The sequence below is a fragment of the Triturus cristatus genome, chromosome 11, assembly GCF_964204655.1.
Source record: "Triturus cristatus chromosome 11, aTriCri1.1, whole genome shotgun sequence".
Classification (NCBI taxonomy): Eukaryota; Metazoa; Chordata; class Amphibia; order Caudata; family Salamandridae; genus Triturus; species Triturus cristatus.
The window spans coordinates 848,736,764-848,758,407 of NC_140594.1; the positions used below are offsets into that span (position 1 = coordinate 848,736,764).

The 21,644-nt window shown below is 45.8% G+C and overlaps 1 protein-coding gene across 5 annotated transcripts in view; it reads left to right on the forward strand.

The window, feature by feature from the left end:
* UGGT1 (UDP-glucose glycoprotein glucosyltransferase 1) overlaps positions 1-21,644 on the forward strand; it is an 827,334-nt gene that overhangs the window by 311,522 nt on the left and 494,168 nt on the right. For all 5 annotated transcript variants that reach the window (XM_085634645.1, XM_085634646.1, XM_085634643.1 and 2 more), the window contains one exon: positions 8,898-9,033. In XM_085634645.1, coding sequence (XP_085490771.1) covers positions 8,898-9,033 — 136 coding nt within the window. The remainder of the gene's footprint in view (positions 1-8,897; positions 9,034-21,644) is intronic.

The window sequence follows — 21,644 nt, forward strand, 5'->3', positions numbered from 1 at the left end:
AATTATTTATTAACGTTCTTAGTATGCTATTATTTACTTGCATACTTACCTCTTCTTTCACTTATTGCTCCAGTCCTACAGCTCACCCGATGAGCTACAAAACAATCTAACAACGGAGCCGATGAGCATGCGTAACACAGACAATAGGAGCAGTCACTATACCCCGTGACTAGAAGTTCTTTGAGCAAAAAACAAGTTGCAAAAGCCCAAGTGTAGGAAGGTGGCTCTGTATATACTATACCAAAATGAGGTATAGTGTGCACTGAGTCCAGTGGAATACCAAAGGTAGGCAGAGGTAAAAGTAGGTAGTACCTTACTCTCTCTATTTGTGGTAGTGTGGGCGAGCAGTAAGGCTTTATCAGAGGGTAGTGTTAAGCATTTGTTGTACACACTCAATCAGAAAATGAGGTCACACACTCCAAGGCTTACGAGCAGGCTACTGGGTTGTGAGCAAAGCTCCTGGTCTTAGGCTCAGGGCAAAGCAGGATCCGAGTTAGCACCCAAAGTGCACCCGCAACGGCTGGGTGCAGGGTGCTGGTTTGGCGTCGGGTGCCCTGTTGATTCCAATGGGGATTCTACGGTTCAACAAAGACTGCAGGCTTGGGGATGAAGATCTTCTGGAGGTGACCACCGGTTGGAGAGGTAAGTTGGGATGCCTGAGGTTGCTGGGATACCGTTGGTTGGGTCACCCAAGGCCGTGGGACTTTGGGTGCAGGGGTGTCTTTAGGAGTCGAGTTTCTCTTAACAGCTCCGGTTGCGGTCAGGGGGACCCTCCAGAAAGAGGCTGCAGGGATTACTGGGAGATTCGAGGCAGGTCCGAGATCACCAGATCTCGGGTCAGGATTGCCAAGGAGACCTCCTCGTTGTGTTGGGCCACTCGAACTCTGTCTGTGGGCGTCTGGTGCAGAGTGGTGCAGACTCGCTGATTTGGCCTGAGCCAGAGTCTGTTGGTGAGCAAATCTGGTGCTCACAGGAGACCGTCTTTTCCGTGGAAGGTAGGGCAGGTCCTCTGGGTTCTTGAGGTTGCTGGCTGCAGGGCACACAGGGATTTCGCATCTGCAGGTTCGAGGTAGGGACAGGCTGGTACGGCTGGGGCCAAGTCAGTGTGTGTCCTCCTCTTCTGAGCTTCAGCACAGCTGTTTGGTCCTTCTTATTTTCTTCTTGGTCGTTTCTTGTCTGAGGAGACAAGGTTCAGGGGTGCCCCTAAATACTAGATTTAGGGGCGTTACATATCAGAAAAAGGTTGGGACCAATGGGTCCCTTCCTTGGTGCGGGTTCACCCCCTATTAGGCCACCCTCTAGTGGGAGGGAAGCATCTGCCTCACTCTGGTTGGCGTGGTCCCCCCATCTGCAAGATGGCGGGGACGGAGAGTTGTGCTTCTCCTCGCCTCCCCCACCCGAGGGGTTGGGTTGGCAAAAGTGGACGCACCTCCCTTCCTCACTTGGTTTTCCTGCCAATTCTCCCGCACACAGTGGGGGTCAGAACCGGTGGGGGCCAGTTGCTGGAAGCAGCAAAAGGCCAGGGGAAGCTCACAAAGGCAGCAAACCTTTGAAGCTTCCCCGTCATGGACCCTGCCCATCTTGGGAGAGAAGGTTTGGCACCTTGTTCCAGGATGTGCATTGTTTCAGACCCCTGAGAGCAGCAGGCTCTCGACCAAGGGGTCAGAAACATGTCTAGTGGTGGCAGCTGGCGAGCAGCCACTCAGACTGGGCACTAGTGTTAGGTAGTTTTTCAGGGGGCATCTCTAAGATGCCCTCTGAGTGCATTTTTCATTAAATCCCACACTGGCATCAGTGTGGGTTTAATGTGCTGAGAAGTTTGATACCAAACTTCTCAGTTTTCACTAAAGCTATTATGGTGCTGTGGAGTTCGTAATGACAAACCCCCAGCACCATATGCAATAAATTGCATTACTGTACTTAGTGTCTTAGAATTGGCCTGTAGGGGTACAGAGCTCATACACCTGTGCTCTCACCACTGGTATAGGGCACCCAGTTAGAAGGGTGGATGACCTATGCCAGGGTAGAGGGTTGTAGGCATGGCACACAGGGATATGTGCCATGTCGACTCTTCACTTTGTTCTGCACCAAAACACGCAGCCTGCAAGGGGGGGGGGGGTGTGTGTGTGGGTGGGGGTGGGTGGGTGGGGGTGGGTAGGTGGGTGGGTGGGGGTAGGTGGGTGGGTGGGTGGGGGTAGGTGGGTGGGTGGGTGGGGGTAGGTGGGTGGGTGGGTGGGGGTAGGTGGGTGGGTGGGTGGGGGTAGGTGGGTGGGTGGGTGGGGGTAGGTGGGTGGGTGGGGGTAGGTGGGTGGGTGGGGGTAGGTGGGTGGGTGGGGGTAGGTGGGTGGGTGGGTGTAGGTGGAGGTGTAGGTGTGTAGGTAGGTGTAGGTAGGTGGAGGTAGGTGGAGGTGTGTAGGTAGGTGGAGGTAGGTAGGTAGGTAGGTGTAGGTGTGTAGGTGTAGGTAGGTGGAGGTAGGTAGGTGTAGGTGTGTAGGGGTAGGTAGGTGTAGGTGTGTAGGTGTAGGTAGATGGAGGTAGGTAGGTAGGTAGGTGTAGGTGTGTAGGTGTAGGTAGATGGAGGTAGGTAGGTAGGTAGGTAGGTGTAGGTGTGTAGGTGTAGGTAGATGGAGGTAGGTAGGTAGGTAGGTGTAGGTGTGTAGGTGTAGGTAGATGGAGGTAGGTAGGTGGGGGTAGGTAGGTGTAGGTAGGTAGGTGTAGGTAGGTAGGTAGAGGTAGGTAGGTGTAGGTAGGTAGGGGTAGGTGTAGGTAGGTAGAGGTAGGTAGGTGTAGGTAGGTAGGGGTAGGTGTAGGTAGGTAGGTGTAGGTAGGTAGGTGTAGGTGTAGGTAGGTGTAGGTGTAGGTAGGTGTAGGTAGGTAGGTGTAGGGGTAGGTGGGTGGGTGGGGGTAGGTAGGTAGGTGTAGGTAGAGGTAGGTAGGTGGGTGGGGGTAGGTGGGTGGGGGTGGGTGGGTGGGTGGGGGTAGGTAGGTAGGTAGGTAGGTGGGTGGGGGTAGGTAGGTGGGTGGGTGGGGGTAGGTAGGTAGGTGGGTGGGTGGGGGTAGGTAGGTGTAGGTAGGTAGGTGTAGGTAGGTGTAGGTAGGTGTAGGTAGGTAGGTGTAGGTAGGTGTAGGTAGGGGTAGGTAGGTGTAGGTAGGTAGGTGTAGGTAGGTAGGTAGGGGTAGGTGTAGGTAGGTGTAGGTAGGTAGGTAGGTGGGTGGGTGGGGGTAGGTGGGTGGGTGGGGGTAGGTAGGTGGGTGGGTGGGGGTAGGTGGGTGGGTGGGGGTAGGTAGGTAGGTGGGTGGGTGGGGGTAGGTGGGTGGGTGGGGGTAGGTGGGTGGGTGGGTGGGTGGGGGTAGGTGGGTGGGTGGGTGGGGGTAGGTGGGTGGGTGGGTGGGGGTAGGTGGGTGGGTGGGTGGGGGTAGGTAGGTGGGTGGGTGGGTGGGGGTGGGTGGGTGGGGGGGGTAGGTAGGTGGGTGGGTGGGTGGGTGGGGGTAGGTAGGTGGGTGGGTGGGTGGGGGTAGGTAGGTGGGTGGGTGGGTGGGGGTAGGTAGGTGGGTGGGTGGGTGGGGGTAGGTAGGTGGGTGGGTGGGTGGGGGTAGGTAGGTGGGTGGGTGGGTGGGGGTAGGTAGGTAGGTGGGTGGGTGGGTGGGGGTAGGTAGGTGTAGGTAGGGGTAGGTGTAGGTAGGTAGGTGTAGGTGGAGGTAGGTAGGTGTAGGTGGAGGTAGGTAGGTGTAGGTAGGTGTAGGTAGGTGTAGGTAGGTGTAGGTAGGTAGGTAGGTGTAGGTAGGTGTAGGTAGGTAGGTGTAGGTAGGTAGGTAGGGGTAGGTGTAGGTAGGTAGGTGTAGGTAGGTAGGTGTAGGTAGAGGTAGGTAGGTGTAGGTAGAGGTAGGTAGGTGTAGGTAGAGGTAGGTAGGTGTAGGTAGAGGTAGGTAGGTGTAGGTAGGTAGGTGTAGGTAGGTAGGTGTAGGTAGGTGTAGGTGTGTAGGTAGGTGGAGGTAGGTAGGTAGGTAGGTAGGTGTAGGTGTGTAGGTGTAGGTAGATGGAGGTAGGTAGGTGGGGGTAGGTAGGTGTGTGTGTGTGGGGTAGGGAGGGGTAGGTAGGTGTAGGTGGGTAGGTGTAGGTAGGTAGAGGTAGGTAGGTGTAGGTAGATGGAGGTAGAGGTAGGTAGGTGTAGGTAGAGGTAGGTAGGTGTAGGTAGAGGGAGGTAGGTGTAGGTAGGTAGGTGTAGGTAGGTGTAGGTAGGTAGGTGTAGGTAGGTGTAGGTAGGTGTAGGTAGGTGTAGGTAGAGGTAGGTAGAGGTAGGTGGAGGTAGGTGGAGGTAGGTGGAGGTAGGTGGGGGTAGGTAGGTGGGTGGGGGTAGGTAGGTGGGTGGGGGTAGGTAGGTAGGTGGGGGTAGGTAGGTAGGTAGGTAGGTGGGTGGGGGTAGGTAGGTAGGTAGGTGGGTGTAGGTAGGTGGGTGTAGGTAGGTGGGTGTAGGTAGGTGGGTGTAGGTAGGTAGGTAGGTGGGTGTAGGTAGGTGGGTGTAGGTAGGTAGGTGGGTGTAGGTAGGTGGGTGGGTGTAGGTAGGTGGGTGTAGGTAGGTGGGTGTAGGTAGGTGGGTGTAGGTAGGTAGGTGGGTGTAGGTAGGTAGGTGGGTGTAGGTAGGTGGGTGTAGGTAGGTGGGTGTAGGTAGGTGGGTGTAGGTAGGTAGGTGGGTGTAGGTAGGTGGGTGTAGGTAGGTGGGTAGGTAGGTGGGTGTAGGTAGGTGGATGTAGGTAGGTGGGTAGGTAGGTGGGTGTAGGTAGGTGGATGTAGGTAGGTAGGTGGGTAGGTGGGTGTAGGTGGGTAGGTGGGTGGGTGTAGGTGGGTGGGTGGAGGTGGGTGGAGGTGGGTGGAGGTAGGTGGAGGTGGGTGGAGGTAGGTAGGTAGGTGGAGGTAGGTGTAGGTAGGTAGGTGTAGGTAGGTAGGTGTAGGTAGGTAGGTGTAGGTAGGTAGGTGTAGGTAGGTAGGTGTAGGTAGGTGGGTGTAGGTAGGTGGGTGTAGGTAGGTTGGTGTAGGTAGGTAGGTGGGTGTAGGTAGGTGGGTGTAGGTAGGTAGGTGGGTGTAGGTAGGTGGGTGTAGGTAGGTGGGTAGGTAGGTGGGTGTAGGTAGGTGGATGTAGGTAGGTGGATGTAGGTAGGTAGGTGGGTGTAGGTGGGTAGGTGGGTGGGTGTAGGTGGGTGGGTGGAGGTGGGTGGAGGTGGGTGGAGGTGGTAGGTAGGTGGAGGTAGGTGTAGGTAGGTAGGTGTAGGTAGGTAGGTGTAGGTAGGTAGGTGTAGGTAGGTAGGTGTAGGTAGGTAGGTTGGTATAGGTTGGTGTAGGTAGGTTGGTGTAGGTAGGTTGGTGTAGGTAGGTTGGTGTAGGTAGGTTGGTGTAGGTAGGTTGGTGTAGGTAGGTAGGTAGGTAGGTTGGTGTAGGTAGGTTGGTGTAGGTAGGTTGGTAGGTTGGTGTTGGTTGGTATAGGTAGGTTGGTGTAGGTAGGGAGGTAGGTAGGTAGGGAGGTAGGGAGGTAGGTAGGTTGGTGTAGGTGTAGGTAGGTAGGTTGGTGTAGGTGTAGGTAGGTTGGGGTAGATAGGTAGGTAGGTAGGTTGGGGTAGGTAGGTTGGGGTAGGTAGGTAGGTAGGTTGGTGTAGGTAGGTAGGTAGGTTGGTGTAGGTTGGTGTAGGTAGGTTGGTAGGTTGGTGTAGGTAGGTTGGTGTAGGTAGGTAGGTAGGTTGGTGTAGGTAGGTTGGTAGGTTGGTGTAGGTAGGTTGGTAGGTTGGTGTAGGTAGGTAGGTAGGTTGGTGTAGGTAGGTAGGTTGGTGTAGGTAGGTAGGTTGGTGTAGGTAGGTAGGTTGGTATAGGTAGGTTGGTATAGGTAGGTTGGTATAGGTAGGTTGGTATAGGTAGGTTGGTGTAGGTTGGTGTAGGTAGGTTGGTGTAGGTAGGTAGGTTGGTGTAGGTAGGTAGGTAGGTAGGTTGGTGTAGGTAGGTAGGTAGGTAGGTTGGTGTAGGTAGGTTGGTGTAGGTAGGTTGGTGTAGGTAGGTTGGTGTAGGTAGGTAGGTAGGTAGGTGTAGGTAGGTAGGTAGGTTGGTGTAGGTAGGTTGGTGTAGGTAGGTAGGTTGGTGTAGGTAGGTAGGTAGGTTGGTGTAGGTAGGTTGGTGTAGGTAGGTAGGTTGGTGTAGGTAGGTAGGTAGGTTGGTGTAGGTAGGTTGGTGTAGGTAGGTAGGTAGGTGTAGGTAGGTTGGTGTAGGTAGGTTGGTGTAGGTAGGTTGGTGTAGGTAGGTTGGTGTAGGTAGGTTGGTAGGTTGGGGTAGGTAGGTTGGTGTTGGTTGGTAGGTTGGTGTAGGTAGGTTGGTGTAGGTAGGTAGGTTGGTGTAGGTAGGTAGGTAGGTTGGTGTAGGTAGGTAGGTAGGTTGGTGTAGGTAGGTAGGTAGGTTGGTGTAGGTAGGTAGGTAGGTTGGTGTAGGTAGGTAGGTAGGTTGGTGTAGGTAGGTAGGTAGGTTGGTGTAGGTAGGTAGGTAGGTAGGTTGGTGTAGGTAGGTAGGTTGGTGTAGGTAGGTAGGTTGGTGTAGGTAGGTAGGTTGGTGTAGGTAGGTAGGTTGGTATAGGTAGGTTGGTATAGGTAGGTTGGTATAGGTAGGTAGGTTGGTGTAGGTAGGTAGGTAGGTTGGTGTAGGTAGGTTGGTATAGGTAGGTAGGTTGGTGTAGGTTGGTGTAGGTAGGTTGGTGTAGGTTGGTTGGTAGGTTGGTGTAGGTTGGTAGGTTGGTGTAGGTAGGTTGGTGTAGGTAGGTTGGTGTAGGTAGGTTGGTGTAGGTAGGTTGGTGTAGGTAGGTTGGTGTAGGTAGGTAGGTAGGTTGGTGTAGGTAGGTTTGTGTAGGTGGGTGTAGGTAGGTAGGTGGGTGGGGGGTAGGTAGGTAGGTGGGGGTAGGTAGGTAGGTGGGGGTAGGTAGGTAGGTGGGGGTAGGTAGGTAGGTGGGGGTAGGTAGGTAGGTGGGGGTAGGTAGGTGGGGGTAGGTAGGTAGGTGGGGGTAGGTAGGTAGGGGTAGGTAGGTAGGTGGGGGTAGGTAGGTAGGTGGGGGTAGGTAGGTAGGTGGGGGTAGGTAGGTAGGTGGGGGGTAGGTAGGTAGGTAGGTGGGGTAGGTAGGTAGGTGGGGTAGGTAGGTAGGTGGGGGGTAGGTAGGTTGGCGTGGGGTAGGTAGGTTGGCGTAGGTAGGTGGGTTGGCGTAGGTAGGTAGGTGTAGGTAGGTAGGTAGGTGTAGGTAGGTAGGTGGGTGGGTGGGGGTAGGTAGGTAGGTAGGTGGGTGGGTGGGGGTAGGTGGGTGGGGGTAGGTGTAGGTGGGTGGGTGGGGGTAGGTGTAGGTGGGTGGGTGTAGGTGTAGGTGTAGGTGGGTGGGGGTAGGTAGGTGTAGGTACAGAGCCTCTACGGGTGGCACAATAAGTGCTGCAGCTCTTAGGGGCCTTCCCTGACCACAGTGCCCGTGGTTCCATTTACAAGGGACTGCCCTGTGTCCAAAGAGTGCCAATTGGGTTTTGTCTTCAATGCAGTTTAGGGAAAGAACATAGGCCCTGGGTACCTGTTTGGTAGGAGCCCAGGGCACACTCAGTCAAAGTACATCAGCAGTTTAGCAAAATGTGGGGGCAACCATGCAAATGGAGGGCACTTTCTTACACCAAGTCCCACACTTGACGACAGAAGTATGCTGAGCATATGAATCTACAGCACTACACACTGCGAATAGATGCTTACCGGATAAGTAACATATTGCTTTATTTTTTCCAACACCAACCTGTATTAACCCCACCAAAGTCTGTTTACTGTCTATAAAGGTTTCAGAAACCCATTCCCCTAATATGCACTTGATAGGGCCAACATATTATCAAGCGTCAGCTGTTTGATAAAGTGTTATGACTTTTGCAGTTACTGCTATAGCCTCTAGTTACTCGAGCAGAATTTTGGCAAACCATTTGCCCTCAAAATCCATTAGTGCAATAAGCCTTCAAGTGCCTGCCTGGTATTTATGGTTCCATTTTTATGAAGAGGATGCCGAATTGACTAGCACCCGAAACTGCTCCACAAAATCTAATAAAATCATTTTGTAAAGTGGGCATAGCCACTTAGTCCAGTAACCTGTTCACACTTCTTCAGTAATGAGTGTATTGAAGTTTGGCCTGAAGCAACTGAAGGGTCGACCTGCTTTATTAAATTAACCAGGCTAGAAAGGAAATACTAGTCTCATGGACCAGCACTGGGTTCTACCCAAGTTTGCTTCAAGGGATAATCATTCTACTCCTAATGGCTATTGCGATTTGTTGACCCTTCTCCTCTAGAGCTATCTAATCTATTAATAAATAACCAACTGCTCCATAGAGTCTCCCTTTTTGCATTTATTACAAATAACGATCAATAGCCTTTCTGTGTGTGCCCTTTAAGGCTCAGTTGTATCCTTTTTATATTGATTCTTGTGCGAAGTCAAACTGTTGGTTTGAGCAAGGATCTTAATAATGTATCCAAGGACTATTTTTTAACTTTCAGTGATGTAGAAGACCAGTTATGTGGATTCTTAAAATACCTTGTCTTTTTTTGTTTTGCCGCAGGCAATGAATTTGAATAAAGAAGCCGTTAAAGAATTCCAAGAGTTGTCGGCTTCTTTATCAACCTCATGTTGAAGAAAGCCAGTCAGTGTTTAGGCTATTACAACCACACCTTGGCTTGTGATGCTGATTTGGATATAATCCCATGTTTGCACTCTAATCTGTATTACTGCAGCACTCTGATTCAGTCTATAAAATTTGCAATTATTTTCAGATGCTCGGTTGCTTGTTAGTTGTTTTATGTAACTTTGTGTGCTGATGAATTTCTGTAAAGCCTGATTTAACTTTTGGCTTTCTTTTTTTAGGATTGGCATAGTTTTTGTGGTGGATGATACTGAAGATGTGGATGGTCTGGAAAATGCTGGTGTTGCCCTTCTTAGAGCATTTAACTATGTTGCAGAAGAGATGGATAACTACCACGCGTTTCAGACTCTGATATCGGTAGGAACTTTTTTCTGGATGCAGACATTGCCAATATTGAGGTGTTTTTCTTTCAGGGATGAAAGGTCTACGTGAGCCGGAGAATGGTGCTGTCTGAACAATTTTTTTTTAAAGTTTAAAGAGAAGTTTATTGGATATATAAAGGAAATATAACCATTCGAAATACATCATATAATGTAATATAAAACCAAAATTGATTATAAAACAAGAAAGGTGAAAAAGAAAAAATGGGAAAGAAGGGAAGGGAGAGACGGGAAAAAGGGGAGGATCATATGATAAACACTGGTATCCTAGCTAAAATACAGCATGTAAACATTTCGGTGAGCGATAGAAATAGCATAAATAAAAACATACATTGTATAATAAAGCATTAACATTAAATAGACTAGAACTTTTCTATTTAATTTCATGGAGGCTTGGGTACTTCTTCACTACAAGGAGTATGTAAGGGTATAGCACAAGCAGAAATATTTAGGAAATTAGTGACTGGTAACCACATCAAATCTCGTTTAATAGCCAATACAATTGGGTAAACATAAGCTCGATCTAATCTATGATTGTAGCAGACGCCGTACCATCAGGCTTGAAATGAAATGTTAGAGGCATTTTTCCAAGATTTTGTAATTTGCTGAAATGCAACGGCCAAAAGTAAGTCCACAATAGAAGTGGAAGAGCTGAGAGAAGACCATACCTCTGAGATACTACCTAGAAAAATATGAACATGAGAGAAGGGGATATGTGTGTGAAAGATCTTATTAATTTGTTGCCAGACTTTGATCCAAAAAGTGTGAACAGATGGACAGGTGAAGAGCATGTGATGTAGATCTGCATTAGGGGCAGGACATGACCAGCAAGTAGAGGAAACAGGAGGGTCTATATGATGTAGTTTGTCCGGGGTGATTAGGAGTCTATTGTAAATAAAAAAATAAAGTTTGTGTGATATTAGCTGCTCTTGATGACTTCCTTATTTTATTCCAAATCTTCTCCCATGTTAAAATGGAAAAAGTTAAACCCAAATCCATTTCCCAGCTACATTCTGTTTTAGATTTAGCACGGGAGAGAGATTAAGATCTTAAATTTTTTATAAATAGTGGATGCCGAGGAGGGGGTGCGTAGAGAAGAAAGTGTAAGAGGGGAAGCTGTTGGATGGGTAGGAACTGAGGATAAATTATTGAAAGAATTTAGAGCTGTAGAAGTCAGTAATCGATATTTCGAAAGATAGGAAGGGGGGAAAGGAAAAGCGAGTGCGAAGTACAGAGAAGGGGATACAGGTATCATCCTGAAAAAGTTGATGAGTCCATTTAAGATCAAGTGCTAGCCAATCTTTCCAAAAAAAGAGTCCTATTCTTAATTTTAATATGCTTATTATACCAAATTGGGGAGTTTAAAAAGCGGGTACGATCATCAAGACCTCCAAACAAAAGAGGATGAAAAATTTTGCGAGTATTCTTAAGAATGGGAAGAGACATCTTCAATGGGATGTGAGTTAAGGATAAAAATTCTTCAAACGAGAATGGATGGAAAAAAGAAGACTCCATATCTTCCCACAAAGGACGTGGATTAAAAGTATTCAGATCCGTAGAAAGCAGAAACGAAGAGTGTTTGAGAAGAAATGATGAGTGATAAGAGGAGAAGTCCGGAAAGTTGACCCCACCCATATGTTTAGGTTGCTTGAGTTTGGAAAGAGACATCCGAGGATATTTATTCTGCCATAAAAATTTTGATAAGATGCTATAAATGTTTTTGTAACAGGATTTAGGAATATTAATAGGAAGGTTAGGTAAGAAAAATAGGATTATCGGAACGAACATCATTTTAATCGAATCTAATCTGCCCCACCAAGATAAATATAAAGGATGCCACCTTGATGGAGAGTTACTTAAAGTGAGCTGTAAGTTTTTTAAGTTTAATGCCACAGTGTCTTTAATAGAAGGAGTAAACCATAGACCCAGATATTTAATTTTAGAAGGGTTCCAATGAAAAGATGAGTCTAGAAAATCAGCATGAAAACAATATTTGTTTAAAGGGAGAATTTCACACTTGTCAATGTTGAGTTTGTATCCCGAAACTAGAGCAAAAGCAGAGACCTCTGATAGAAAAGCTGGAATGGATGATTGAGGGTTTGAAATGAATAAAAGAATGTCATCAGCATAAGCTGAGAGTTTTAAATTTGTATCTGCATAAGGGAAGCCTGTAATGTTAGTGTTCAAACTGATTTTTGTTAAGAAGGGTTCTAACGCTAAAATAAATAAATGAAAGTGGAGAAAGGGGACAACCCTGTCGAACTCCTCTATGAAGAGGGAAAGAGGAGGATATAAGGCCATTAGCTAAAATGAACGATCTAGGAAAAGAATATAATAATGAGATATATGAAATAAATTTGGGGCCAAAACCAAACCAACGAAGTGTGGAAAAAATAAACTGCCAGTTGACTCTGTCGAAGGCTTTTTCAGCATCTAATGCAACAGCTGCTAAAGAAAGTGGATGAGAATGGGACTTACTAAGGACATTAAAAAAGAGACGGGTATTGTCTGAAAAATAACGACCTTTAATAAAACCAGATTGTTCCCTGCCAATTAATCGTGGCAAGATATTATCTAGGCGAAGTGCTAGAATTTTTGCAAAAATTTTATAGTCCAAATTAATCAAAGAAATGGGTCTATAGTTTTTACAAAGAGTATGATCTTTGTTTTCCTTTGGAAGAAGACATATTAGAGCCTCTTGAAAAGAGCCTTCAGATTTTTGAGAAGAAATGAAAAATAAAAATAGTTGGTGTAATTTAGGGACGAGGAAGTTAGCAAAATGCAAGTAGAATTCCATGGTAAAACCATCTGGTCCAGGAGCTTTGCCCTTTTTAAGTGAATGAATAGCTTTAAGAATGTCATTGGGAAGTATATCTGAATCTAAAGAGGAAAAGTCAATGTCTGGGGGAGACGGGGAGGCAATAGTAGATAAATAATGAGAAATGTCAGACAGAGAAGGCGAAAATTCAGGGGTATAGAGTGTTTGGTAGAAATTAACGAATTCTGAGATAATGTCTTTATCTTTATGAACCGTAGTGTTGTTAGAAGTGACAATAGATTCGATCCTTGTGCGTTCCTTTTTAACCTTAAGATAATTGGCAAGGAGATTGCCAGATTTATTCTGGGCGCTATAATATTTAGCACTGGACTTTAAAAGAATTAAGTTTGCAAATTCGGTAGAGAGTTTGTTAAAGGAGAGTTTGGCTTTAATAAGTTCACTAAGCGTAGATTGATTTTCTGTTAGATAGTAAGAATGTTCCAATTTCTTGATTTGTGAATTAAGTATTTGGATACATTGCGTAGATGCTCGTCGTTTACGGGCCACGAATGAAATAATGAAGTCTCTTGAGGCAGCTTTAAAAGTGTCCCAAATAAGTTGGGGGGATAAATGGGGAGTGTCATTTTCAGCAAAAAATAAGGTTGCAAATTCAAGAAATGATGATGAAAATTTGGGATCTAATAGTAGAGAGTTATTGAATCTCCAACGTTTAGTGCCTTTGTTGGGAGGGAGTAAATCTAAACTTAGAGAAACTGGAGCATGATCCGAAATTAAAATGGATCCTATATCAGAATGGGAAATATGTTGTATGAGAGGTTTGGAAATAAAAATGTAATCAATTCGGGATTGGGAAGAGTGTGCTGGGGAAAAATACGTGTATTCTTGAAGTGTAGGGTGACAAAGTCTCCAGGAGTCTACCAGAGATCTTTGTTGAATAGTAGAAGTGAATTGGTTGTGCATGGAAGAAGGAGAGAATCGAGATTTGGATAGTCTGTCTAAAAAAAAAGGTCTAAAATCATATTAGTCGCCGCCCAAAATCAAATAGTCATCAGTATATTGCATTAAAGAAGAAAGAAGATGAGGCCAAAACGATCTGTCTAGGGTTGTGGGAGCATAGATATTAAATATGGTTAAGGGAATTTTGTTAATCTGTAATGATACAACAACCCATCTACCATCAGAGTCATGCTCCTGCTTCACAAGTTGAATATCTAAACGTTTGTGACATAATATAGCTACACCATTACGTTTCCCTGAACCAAGCGAAGCATAAACATGGCCTGCCCACTGACGACGTAATTTAGTTATTTCACCTTCAGCTACATGGGTTTCCTGTAATAATGCAATGTCTCCTTTTAAGTGAGCAATATGAGATAAAATCCGTTGGCGTTTAATGGGAGAACCCAAGCCTTTAACGTTCCATGATACAATATTTAGCGTCATCTAAATATAAATACTAACTCCAAAATTACCATAAAAACATTCATATGTAATGTTAAATAACTGTACAATGCATGTTAAGCTAATAAAAGAAGGAATTATCATGGAAAATTGTTGAGAAAGGATAAACAAAACTAAGAGAGTAAAAAAGAAAATATAACACGAAAGTGAGAAGTAAAGATAGAAAATAGTAACTGAAAAGCCAGGAAATAGAATATAATGTGAAAAGGAACAACAATAGAGGAGGTTATAGTTTACTACAGGGATGTAGGTAAGATAGAGAGAAAAATATAAAAAGTAGAAAAAGAAGCAAGACTGAGGTAAAAAATACAAGGTATGAGAAAAATAACAGAGAATCCAGCAAAGTAAATAAGGTAATAAAACGAAGGCAAAAACAAAAGAGAAAGGGGAGAAGACAAAGAAGATAAAGATAGGGAAAAACAAGATGAAAAAATAACTAAAGCACATACCACGAAAAGACATAGACAGATGGGGATGGTGGAAGCACATGAGGAAAACAGCACACCAAACACGGGAAACTCCGGTACGGAACGGAAAACTGAGACACCATCCAGGCAATAAAGACAGGATCACGAAGTGACGGACGATATATTGCTGCTTCTAAAAAAAAAAAAAAAAAAAAAGGGAAAAGAAGACCAATTACAAAGGATACATGAAACATATAATCATATACAATGAAAGAAACCAGAAGAACAAATTTAGAATAGAACAACAACAATTTTTAAAATAGCTAAAGCATTTGTTAAGTTATAAGTAGCCTCAGGTCTTCGAAGTACGAGGAATTTCCATGGTGTCCTCAGTACAAGAGTCAAGAAAGACTTGTAGACGCGCTGGATCTTCGTAGGAAGTAGTTTTGTTGTTAAAAGTTACTTTCATAAGACATGGGTGAAACAGGCCATAGCGAGCATTGAGATTCCGTAGCGCAGGCCTCATGTCCAAAAATTTCTTCCGCCGGTCTGCAGTTGCTTTCGCATAGTCTTGAGCAAAAAATAGATTATTACCTTGCCAAGATACTCTTCCTTTACTTTTGGCCGCATGAAGAACTTTAAGTAGGTCAGTATATTCTAGAAAATATAGAATAACACCACGTGGCTTGGAAGTAGAAGAGGCAAATTTAGGACTTTGGCCTAGTCGGTAAGCTCTCTGGATGTTCAATTTTGGAGATTCAGGAAGGTGCAATAGAGTTGGTAGAAATGATTGAAAGAAAGAAAGCGCATCTGAGCCTTCAATTCCTTCCACAAGGCCGTAAATGTGCAGATTATTGCGCCTATTGCGGTTCTCCAAGTTTTCAATCTGATTCTTGAGATGAGCGACCTCTAACTGCAAAGGAGGGATTTGAGAAATGACAGTTTGAATGGAATCAACGCGTTGAGAAAGCTGTAAGGACTGTTGCTCCATTTGAAACCATTTATCTTCAAGATTCTGGAGACGAATGTTGGTCTCCTCCATATGAGGTTTAAGCGCGCAAATTTCTTGAAGAAGAAGCTCCATGGATAATATCGCTGTAGAGCCTGTTGGAGACGGTGGGTCTTTTTTGACACGCTTGGTAGAGCTAGTAGATGGAGTTTTAGGTATTTGCTTAGAATTACCACGAGGTAAGGTGGCCTGTGTAGTAGTGGCAGTGAACTGCGTAGAATCCGAGTCCTCCGTATTATCCTGTAATACACTGAAAGGATTAGGATCACTCATCGTAACGTTGTCACCCAGAGCAGAACCATTACGAAGTGCACGGGCTTTTGCCATGGTAAACCACACAACAAAATGTAGAACGTGTGGAGAAAATGAGGACAAGCAAATCTTTGAAGTAAGGACAAAAATCCAGTTAAGAGCAACGAAAGTCAATGAAAAAAGGGAAGAGATGAGGCAAAAATCACTCAGAGAAATATGTTCCACAGGTTGTTTGTATAAAGCGAAAAAGGAGTCTTCAGAGCGACAATAAGCAAGTCGAGAGCAAAAAAGCCATATTCATGAGCCAAAACTGAGGAGATAGCATTCTATTTGTTGCGTTGCGGTAAAAAACAAAATGGCGGCCGCAAAAACGAGCGCGAACGAAAGCGCGCTAAAAAAGTGTGAAGTAGCTCACCCTGGAGGTCGAAAATGGGTTCAGTTGGAAGCGCTATGCTTCATATCATCTTGACAGCGTCAGCTCAGTCCCAAAGGCCAAGAAATGTGCCTGGTGTAAGCTCCGATCCTCACGTCAGCACGGAGCTCCGTGATCCGGCGGCCATCATCTTTGGCTCCCAAGCCACGCCCCCGCTGTCTGAACTATAGTTCGACCCTCTATTATTGAAAGACTTTGGAACCGTTACCTCTTGAATTAATTCCCTTCACTGAGCGAACTAATTATTGACAAAGTCAAGCAAAAGTATGGATCTGAGGGAAAGTAGTGGCAGGTGAGGTGTGACATGAGAATCTGGGGATTGCCAGCAATATATAATGGATAAAGTAACCCCTGCCATACATCATAAGGATATTGCACGTCACCAAGGGGTTCTATAGCCATATAGAGGAATGTGGTTGAAGGCCGGGTTACTATATAAAGTTATGGAACTCCAAGGTAACTTGCAATATCCTTACGTACAGCAGGTGGTAGTTTCTCCCATTTAATATACGCTCACACCTTCACCTTTCCCACAAACCAATTAAAAGCTTGGTGTGTAGCTCTTTCATTTGAAAGAGACCGTGTTTCCAAACGTGAAGAATAAAAATGGAACCTCTAGTGCAAAATTACATTCCTCAAAAACCCATTAGACATTTGTTGCAAAAAAGATATTTGAAGCAGTTCAATACAAGTCAGTTTTTATAAATAAAAAAAAAAGCTGCAGTAGCTCAGAATGTATAGAAACATGCAGAAAATGTCTAACTTTACTATAATTTTTTAAGGAGTGCAAAGAATAAACATGTTTTTTCTGCTTGTCACTGTAAGCTAGAAAAATAGAGCAGAAGAAAGAAAAGCAGTGTTTCATTTTTGTTGTTTTAAACAGCTGCTCCGTGACCTGACTCTGGCAACTTACTGCAGTTGAGTGCTGGGTTCTACGAACAACTGCAGGAAATTGACGAGGGTGCTCCTACCTGTTGGCTGATCCTGAGGGCTGGCGGATCTTTGCTGCTGCATGTCTCTGCTCCTCTTCGCCGCTGCGGTGGTGTGAGGGGCGACTGAGGAGGGCCCAGTAAAACTACATTGCCCAGGCTCCCTGCTAATCGGCACGGATACCGGAAGCGGCATTTCGCGCCAGAACGTGCTTTAAAATCAACACCGCCCTCGGCAGAGCGGGTTCTAGGAACAACTGCAGGAAATTGACGAGGGTGCTCCTACCTGTTGGCTGATCCTGAAGGCTGGCGGATCTTTGCTGCTGCATGTCTCTGCTCCTCTCCGCCGATGCGGTGGTGTGAGGGGCGACTGAGGAGGGCCCAGTAAAACTACATTGCCCAGGCTCCCTGCTAATCGGCACGGATACCGGAAGCGGCATTTCGCGCCAGAACGCGCTTTAAAATTAACACCGCCCCCCGCATCGCGGGACCGCGCGCGGGCGGCGCCGGGAGAAGCCCGGTACAAGGGCGGGACCGTCTGTGGCCGTCCGGGGCCAACGGAGGCCGGGCTGGGCCACCCCCCCTAATTGGACCATATTTGGACTTTGCTAAAGACACTGATGGAAGTTACTGCGACATTTATATTCGCGGGGACTATTGGCACCTTGCTGCATGCTGTGGATTCTGACTTGTTGTATTACGCTGACTAGGTCTGTGCCCTGCGCATGCTATATAAAGTGCTCCCGTGGTGTGCAGTTGGCCCTCGCACTCTGCACTTTAAGGACCCAGGATTACTGGATTTGCTCTCACATAGAATCCTTACTAATTAGCGTTCAATTTAAGGTGTCTTATCTGTGGTATATAATTATTTTTTATCTTATGTCCAATGTTTATATTGGCGGTATCATTTCATAGTAAGTGCTATTTTAACTGGTAGTTATTGTTTTCTTTGTTATCTTTTATCTTAAGGCAGCATGTCTAAGTCAACTGGGACTCCTCGTCCAATTGTGTCTACACTTGATAACTATTTAGTTAAAGTTGTAGACAAGATCAACAAGGAACGTAGACTATCCATAGGTTTGACCAGTAACTGTGGCCCTGAGTTTACAAGCCAATTAGTCTCTGTTGAGATCCATTCCTCTGATGATAGCCAAGTATTGGCTCCTATAGTTTCCCCAGCGAGGGTGGGTGTATGCGCAATTGAGTCAACTCAGGTTCCCCTGCCCGATACCGATTTGTTCAAGGTATCTGATATTAGTGAGTCTCCTAATGTTACTGTTGTCTCGACCCCTGTAGTCCCCAAAATGCATAGAGTGTTAAGATCAGGGTCACACCTTAATAGATTTGTTCCACCTAAAAAGGGGGGCCGCAAAAGTAAAAAGAATATAGTTTCTAATGCAGGCTCCCCTGAGCATACCTGTTTAAATAATGGTGATAACTCTACTCACATGATATTAGCCCCAGATCAGCTCGAGTTGCTAATTGGTATGATCGACAGCAAGTTAGATAAAATCATCATACCTCTTTTAGATAAACTCGAGGCTGTATCTAGGGAAGTGAACAGACTGGGTGAACTGGTGCAATCCGGACTTAACTCCTATAATAGCCCTCAACCGCTCGTTGCGGTAAGTGGGACTGCGGGTTTACCGGGTAAACGCGTGCAACAACCCAAAGATTTACCAACTACTGGCCAGATATGTGCGGGATCTACTTTCCCCTCACAGCCAACGAGAAGGATCAATCCTACTAATGAACGGCAGGGCTTTGTTGGTAATTTAACACGACCCGTTCTTGGGGGATATATCTAGTGCTATTCCAGCTAAGCCTTCCTGCCCTAATGGTACCTCTCCTAACACAGTTATCCATGATCTGGGGATCACGAATAGGATTCCAGGAAGAGGGAAGTTTAATAATTGTGGCCTCCCCCAACCTAATCTGCCACCTGATTGCGCACCTTATGTGGCAGTTTTGACCAACGTGCCACCCATCAGAGAGGACGGGCCCTACCGTTCTGTGGAATCACATGATTCCCTCAAAACAAAACTGTGGCATGGCTTAACCGTGAATGCGGCTTTCCTGTGGCTATGGCGGACCAGATTTTGGTTACTACCAGAACCAATTGGATTGGAATGTCCCCTAAAAACATTCCCGGTGATTGTGTTATTATCAATTTTAGTACCCCCCACCTTGCAACGACCGCTCTGATTCGTGCTACGTCCCGCCCCAGCACTGACCAGGGTATCTTACTCCGTCCCCTTGGCTTTTTCTATAGTCAACATATTGAGCACTTTTCAGCGCACTTGGGGGGAGGGAGACTGCGGGGAGAAGAGGGGTTTAGTTCGACAAACAGCCAGGTTGTTACTGTTAACCGTTTTCAATGCTTGAGGGGGTTGGACCAAAATGACTGACAGGAGATGGGTGCCGTCTTAGGGTCAATCGAAGACCCCATATCAATGGATAAGACGGGCTTCCCCGCCGTCTGCACGGAACCCCGAACAGAGGTGGGTGGGGTACCCCCGGGGAACCAAGACTTGTTGGCTAGAGGTCTAAATATATGTGTACCAGGGCTGGAGGTGGAAATTCCTATAGTTTGTACGCCCCTGGGAGAGGAGGGAGATTCATCAGGTAATCCTGTGTTAGATAAGCAGACTTTCAACATTGTCTCCTCCAAACAGGGTAGCAACTGTACGAACTTGGGGACAGGTATCCATGCCTCATCTGGTTGTTATATTGTAAGTTGGAATATTGCTGGAATTAGATCGAAAGCAGATAGTCTGGGGTGGTTGGAATTTTTGGATCTTTTTGACATTATCTGTTTACAGGAAACTTGGTGTACTGGTTTTAAAGGCTATAGTGGTTTTAATTCATACCAGCTTCCCGCTATTGGCTCGGTATCGGGAAGAGCTAAGGGGGGCTTACTTGTCTTGATTTCAGTTAAAGCCCCTTTATCGGTCATTAAATATGTTCAAGTCGGGGCTTACTCCCAGATTTTATGGCTGCATATAAGTGGAGGTAGGAACATTCTTTTAATCAATTTTTATAATAATTGTTTTACCGATTTCAGGGATCAGCCGGTTAAAGATCTTTCAAAGGCACTGGAAGACTTTTTCAAGGACTCCAACGAAGTCTTTGACATGTTCTTCGCAGGGGATTTCAATATTACTACCTGTCCTTTCTCAGAGGTCAATGTTTGCGGATTGGTGGACGCTCATGAGGACGGGATTCTCCATTTCCAACACAATTATTATGGAGACGCCCTAAATAACTTCCTTGCCTCATATAACATGTATATCATGGCCAATGAGAAAAACGCTAAGGGGGATATTTGTCCTACCTTCATAGGCCGGGGAACGAATTCAGTAATAGATTTTATCTGTATTTCCCCGGGTCTTGAGGCCTGGATTACGGCCCCAAAAGTAATAGATATTCAACTTAGTGACCATAACTGCCTGGTAGTAAAGGCTAAGTTGTGGGAAAAGGATGATGTTAGTATCCCGGGCCGCATTGTTAATAGTATTGAGGCTGGGCGCCCCAACGGCACAAGACTCAGATGGAAGGGGGATAAGGCAGACATTATGTCTGATTTTATTATAACCAGTTGCCTGGTAGATATTATCGCGATCCTAGAAGATAATTTAGGTACCCCTTGCTCTATTGAGCATTTTATTAGTATTAACGCGGCCATCAACCTAAAACTTACAGGTACATGCAAACATAAGGAGGATCGACCGCGGGGTTGGTTCAACTCAACTTGCACCTTGGCCTTGAGGGAGCTGAAATCTGCTCTATCAGTTAAACCTAGAGATAAGGGTCTGGTTGTAGATTTAAGAGCCAGATACAAAGAAACCCTTAAAAATAGGAAAATGGAACTCCGGCAGGAGGCATGGGACAATTTGACTAAGGCAGCTGAATTGAATAACTGTTCCCTGTTCTGGAATACTGTCAATTCTCCATTTCTTAAAGATGACAAAATCCCGGAATTAACTTCCAATGTCATGCAGGCAGAGTGGATCTCGCATTTTTCTAAAATTTTTCAGTCAGATGGTGCATCTAAAGTTCCAGGGAATCAATGGCCGCATATCCCATTAAATTTTACGGTACAAGAGGTTTTAGATAGTATACGGGACAGTAAAGGGGGGAAAGCACAAGGCCCAGATGGGGTCCCAATTGATGTGTATAAATTGGTCCCAGAAATTTGGGGGCCTCTGCTTACCAATATTTTTAATGCAGCTGTCAGTAATGAGATGCCCCCGACTTGGGAAGAATCCATCCTAATCCCAATTTTCAAGAAAGGCAATCGTGGGGAAGCCAAGAATTATCGACCAATCTCCCTGTTGGATTCTTCTGTAAAAGTTATGAGCCGAGTGCTCCTGGTGAGATTGGAGGAATGGGCAGAGGAAAATGGTATTTTAGCCGAGAGCCAGTTTGGCTTTAGGAAGGGTCGTGGTACGATCGAGCAATGTTTAAATTTAGAATTGCTCGTCGGTAAATACACCTTGGCTAAGACCGGCACTATTTACCTCTGCTTTGCGGATCTAAGTAGTGCCTTCGATCTGGTGGACCACGGCATTCTCTGGGAAAAGTTGCTAGAAATGGGGGCCCCGGAGGGTATTGTCTTCTTTTTAGCCCGCCTATATACCAAATTAAGAGCATGTGTCCGTTTTGGTTCACAAGGTGAATGTACACCCATGTTTAAGATTGGGCGTGGAATACGCCAGGGTTGTGTGCTAGCCCCATTGCTTTTTATATAGATTGATTCCTTTCTTAAATCTTTGGCAGTGGATGCTCCCAAAATCAATAACTAATATGTCCCCGTGTTACTTTACGCGGATGACGCGGTTTTAATTTCACGTACACCATACGGTCTTCTACAGCTGCTGGATGGTTTTATGCAATTCATTAAAAGCAGAAAGTTAGTTTTAAACAAATCTAAAACTTATGTTATGGAATGTGGCCGTAGGATTGGAAAGAAACAGCCCTCCTTTTTTATAGAGGGTCAAAAGGTTCAGGCTGTTGATAACTTTTCATATTTGGGGGTTACCTTTTCAAATAAAAACACCTGGGTAAATGAACATAAGAATGTACGGTCTAAAATGGCCAGGAGCGCTTTTGGAATTTTCACTATGGCTACTAAATTGGGAGACAGGCGGGTAAACGACATGCTGAAAATTTTCCAATCACGGTGTGTCTCAATCGCTTGTACGGAGCCGGTATATGGGGCTACGCCCCGGCAGGTTCTCTTCAGGTTGAGGAGAACGAATTTCTGAAGAAACTTTTGTGCCTGCCAAGCTCTGTTTCTAATGCCCTAGTGCATAATG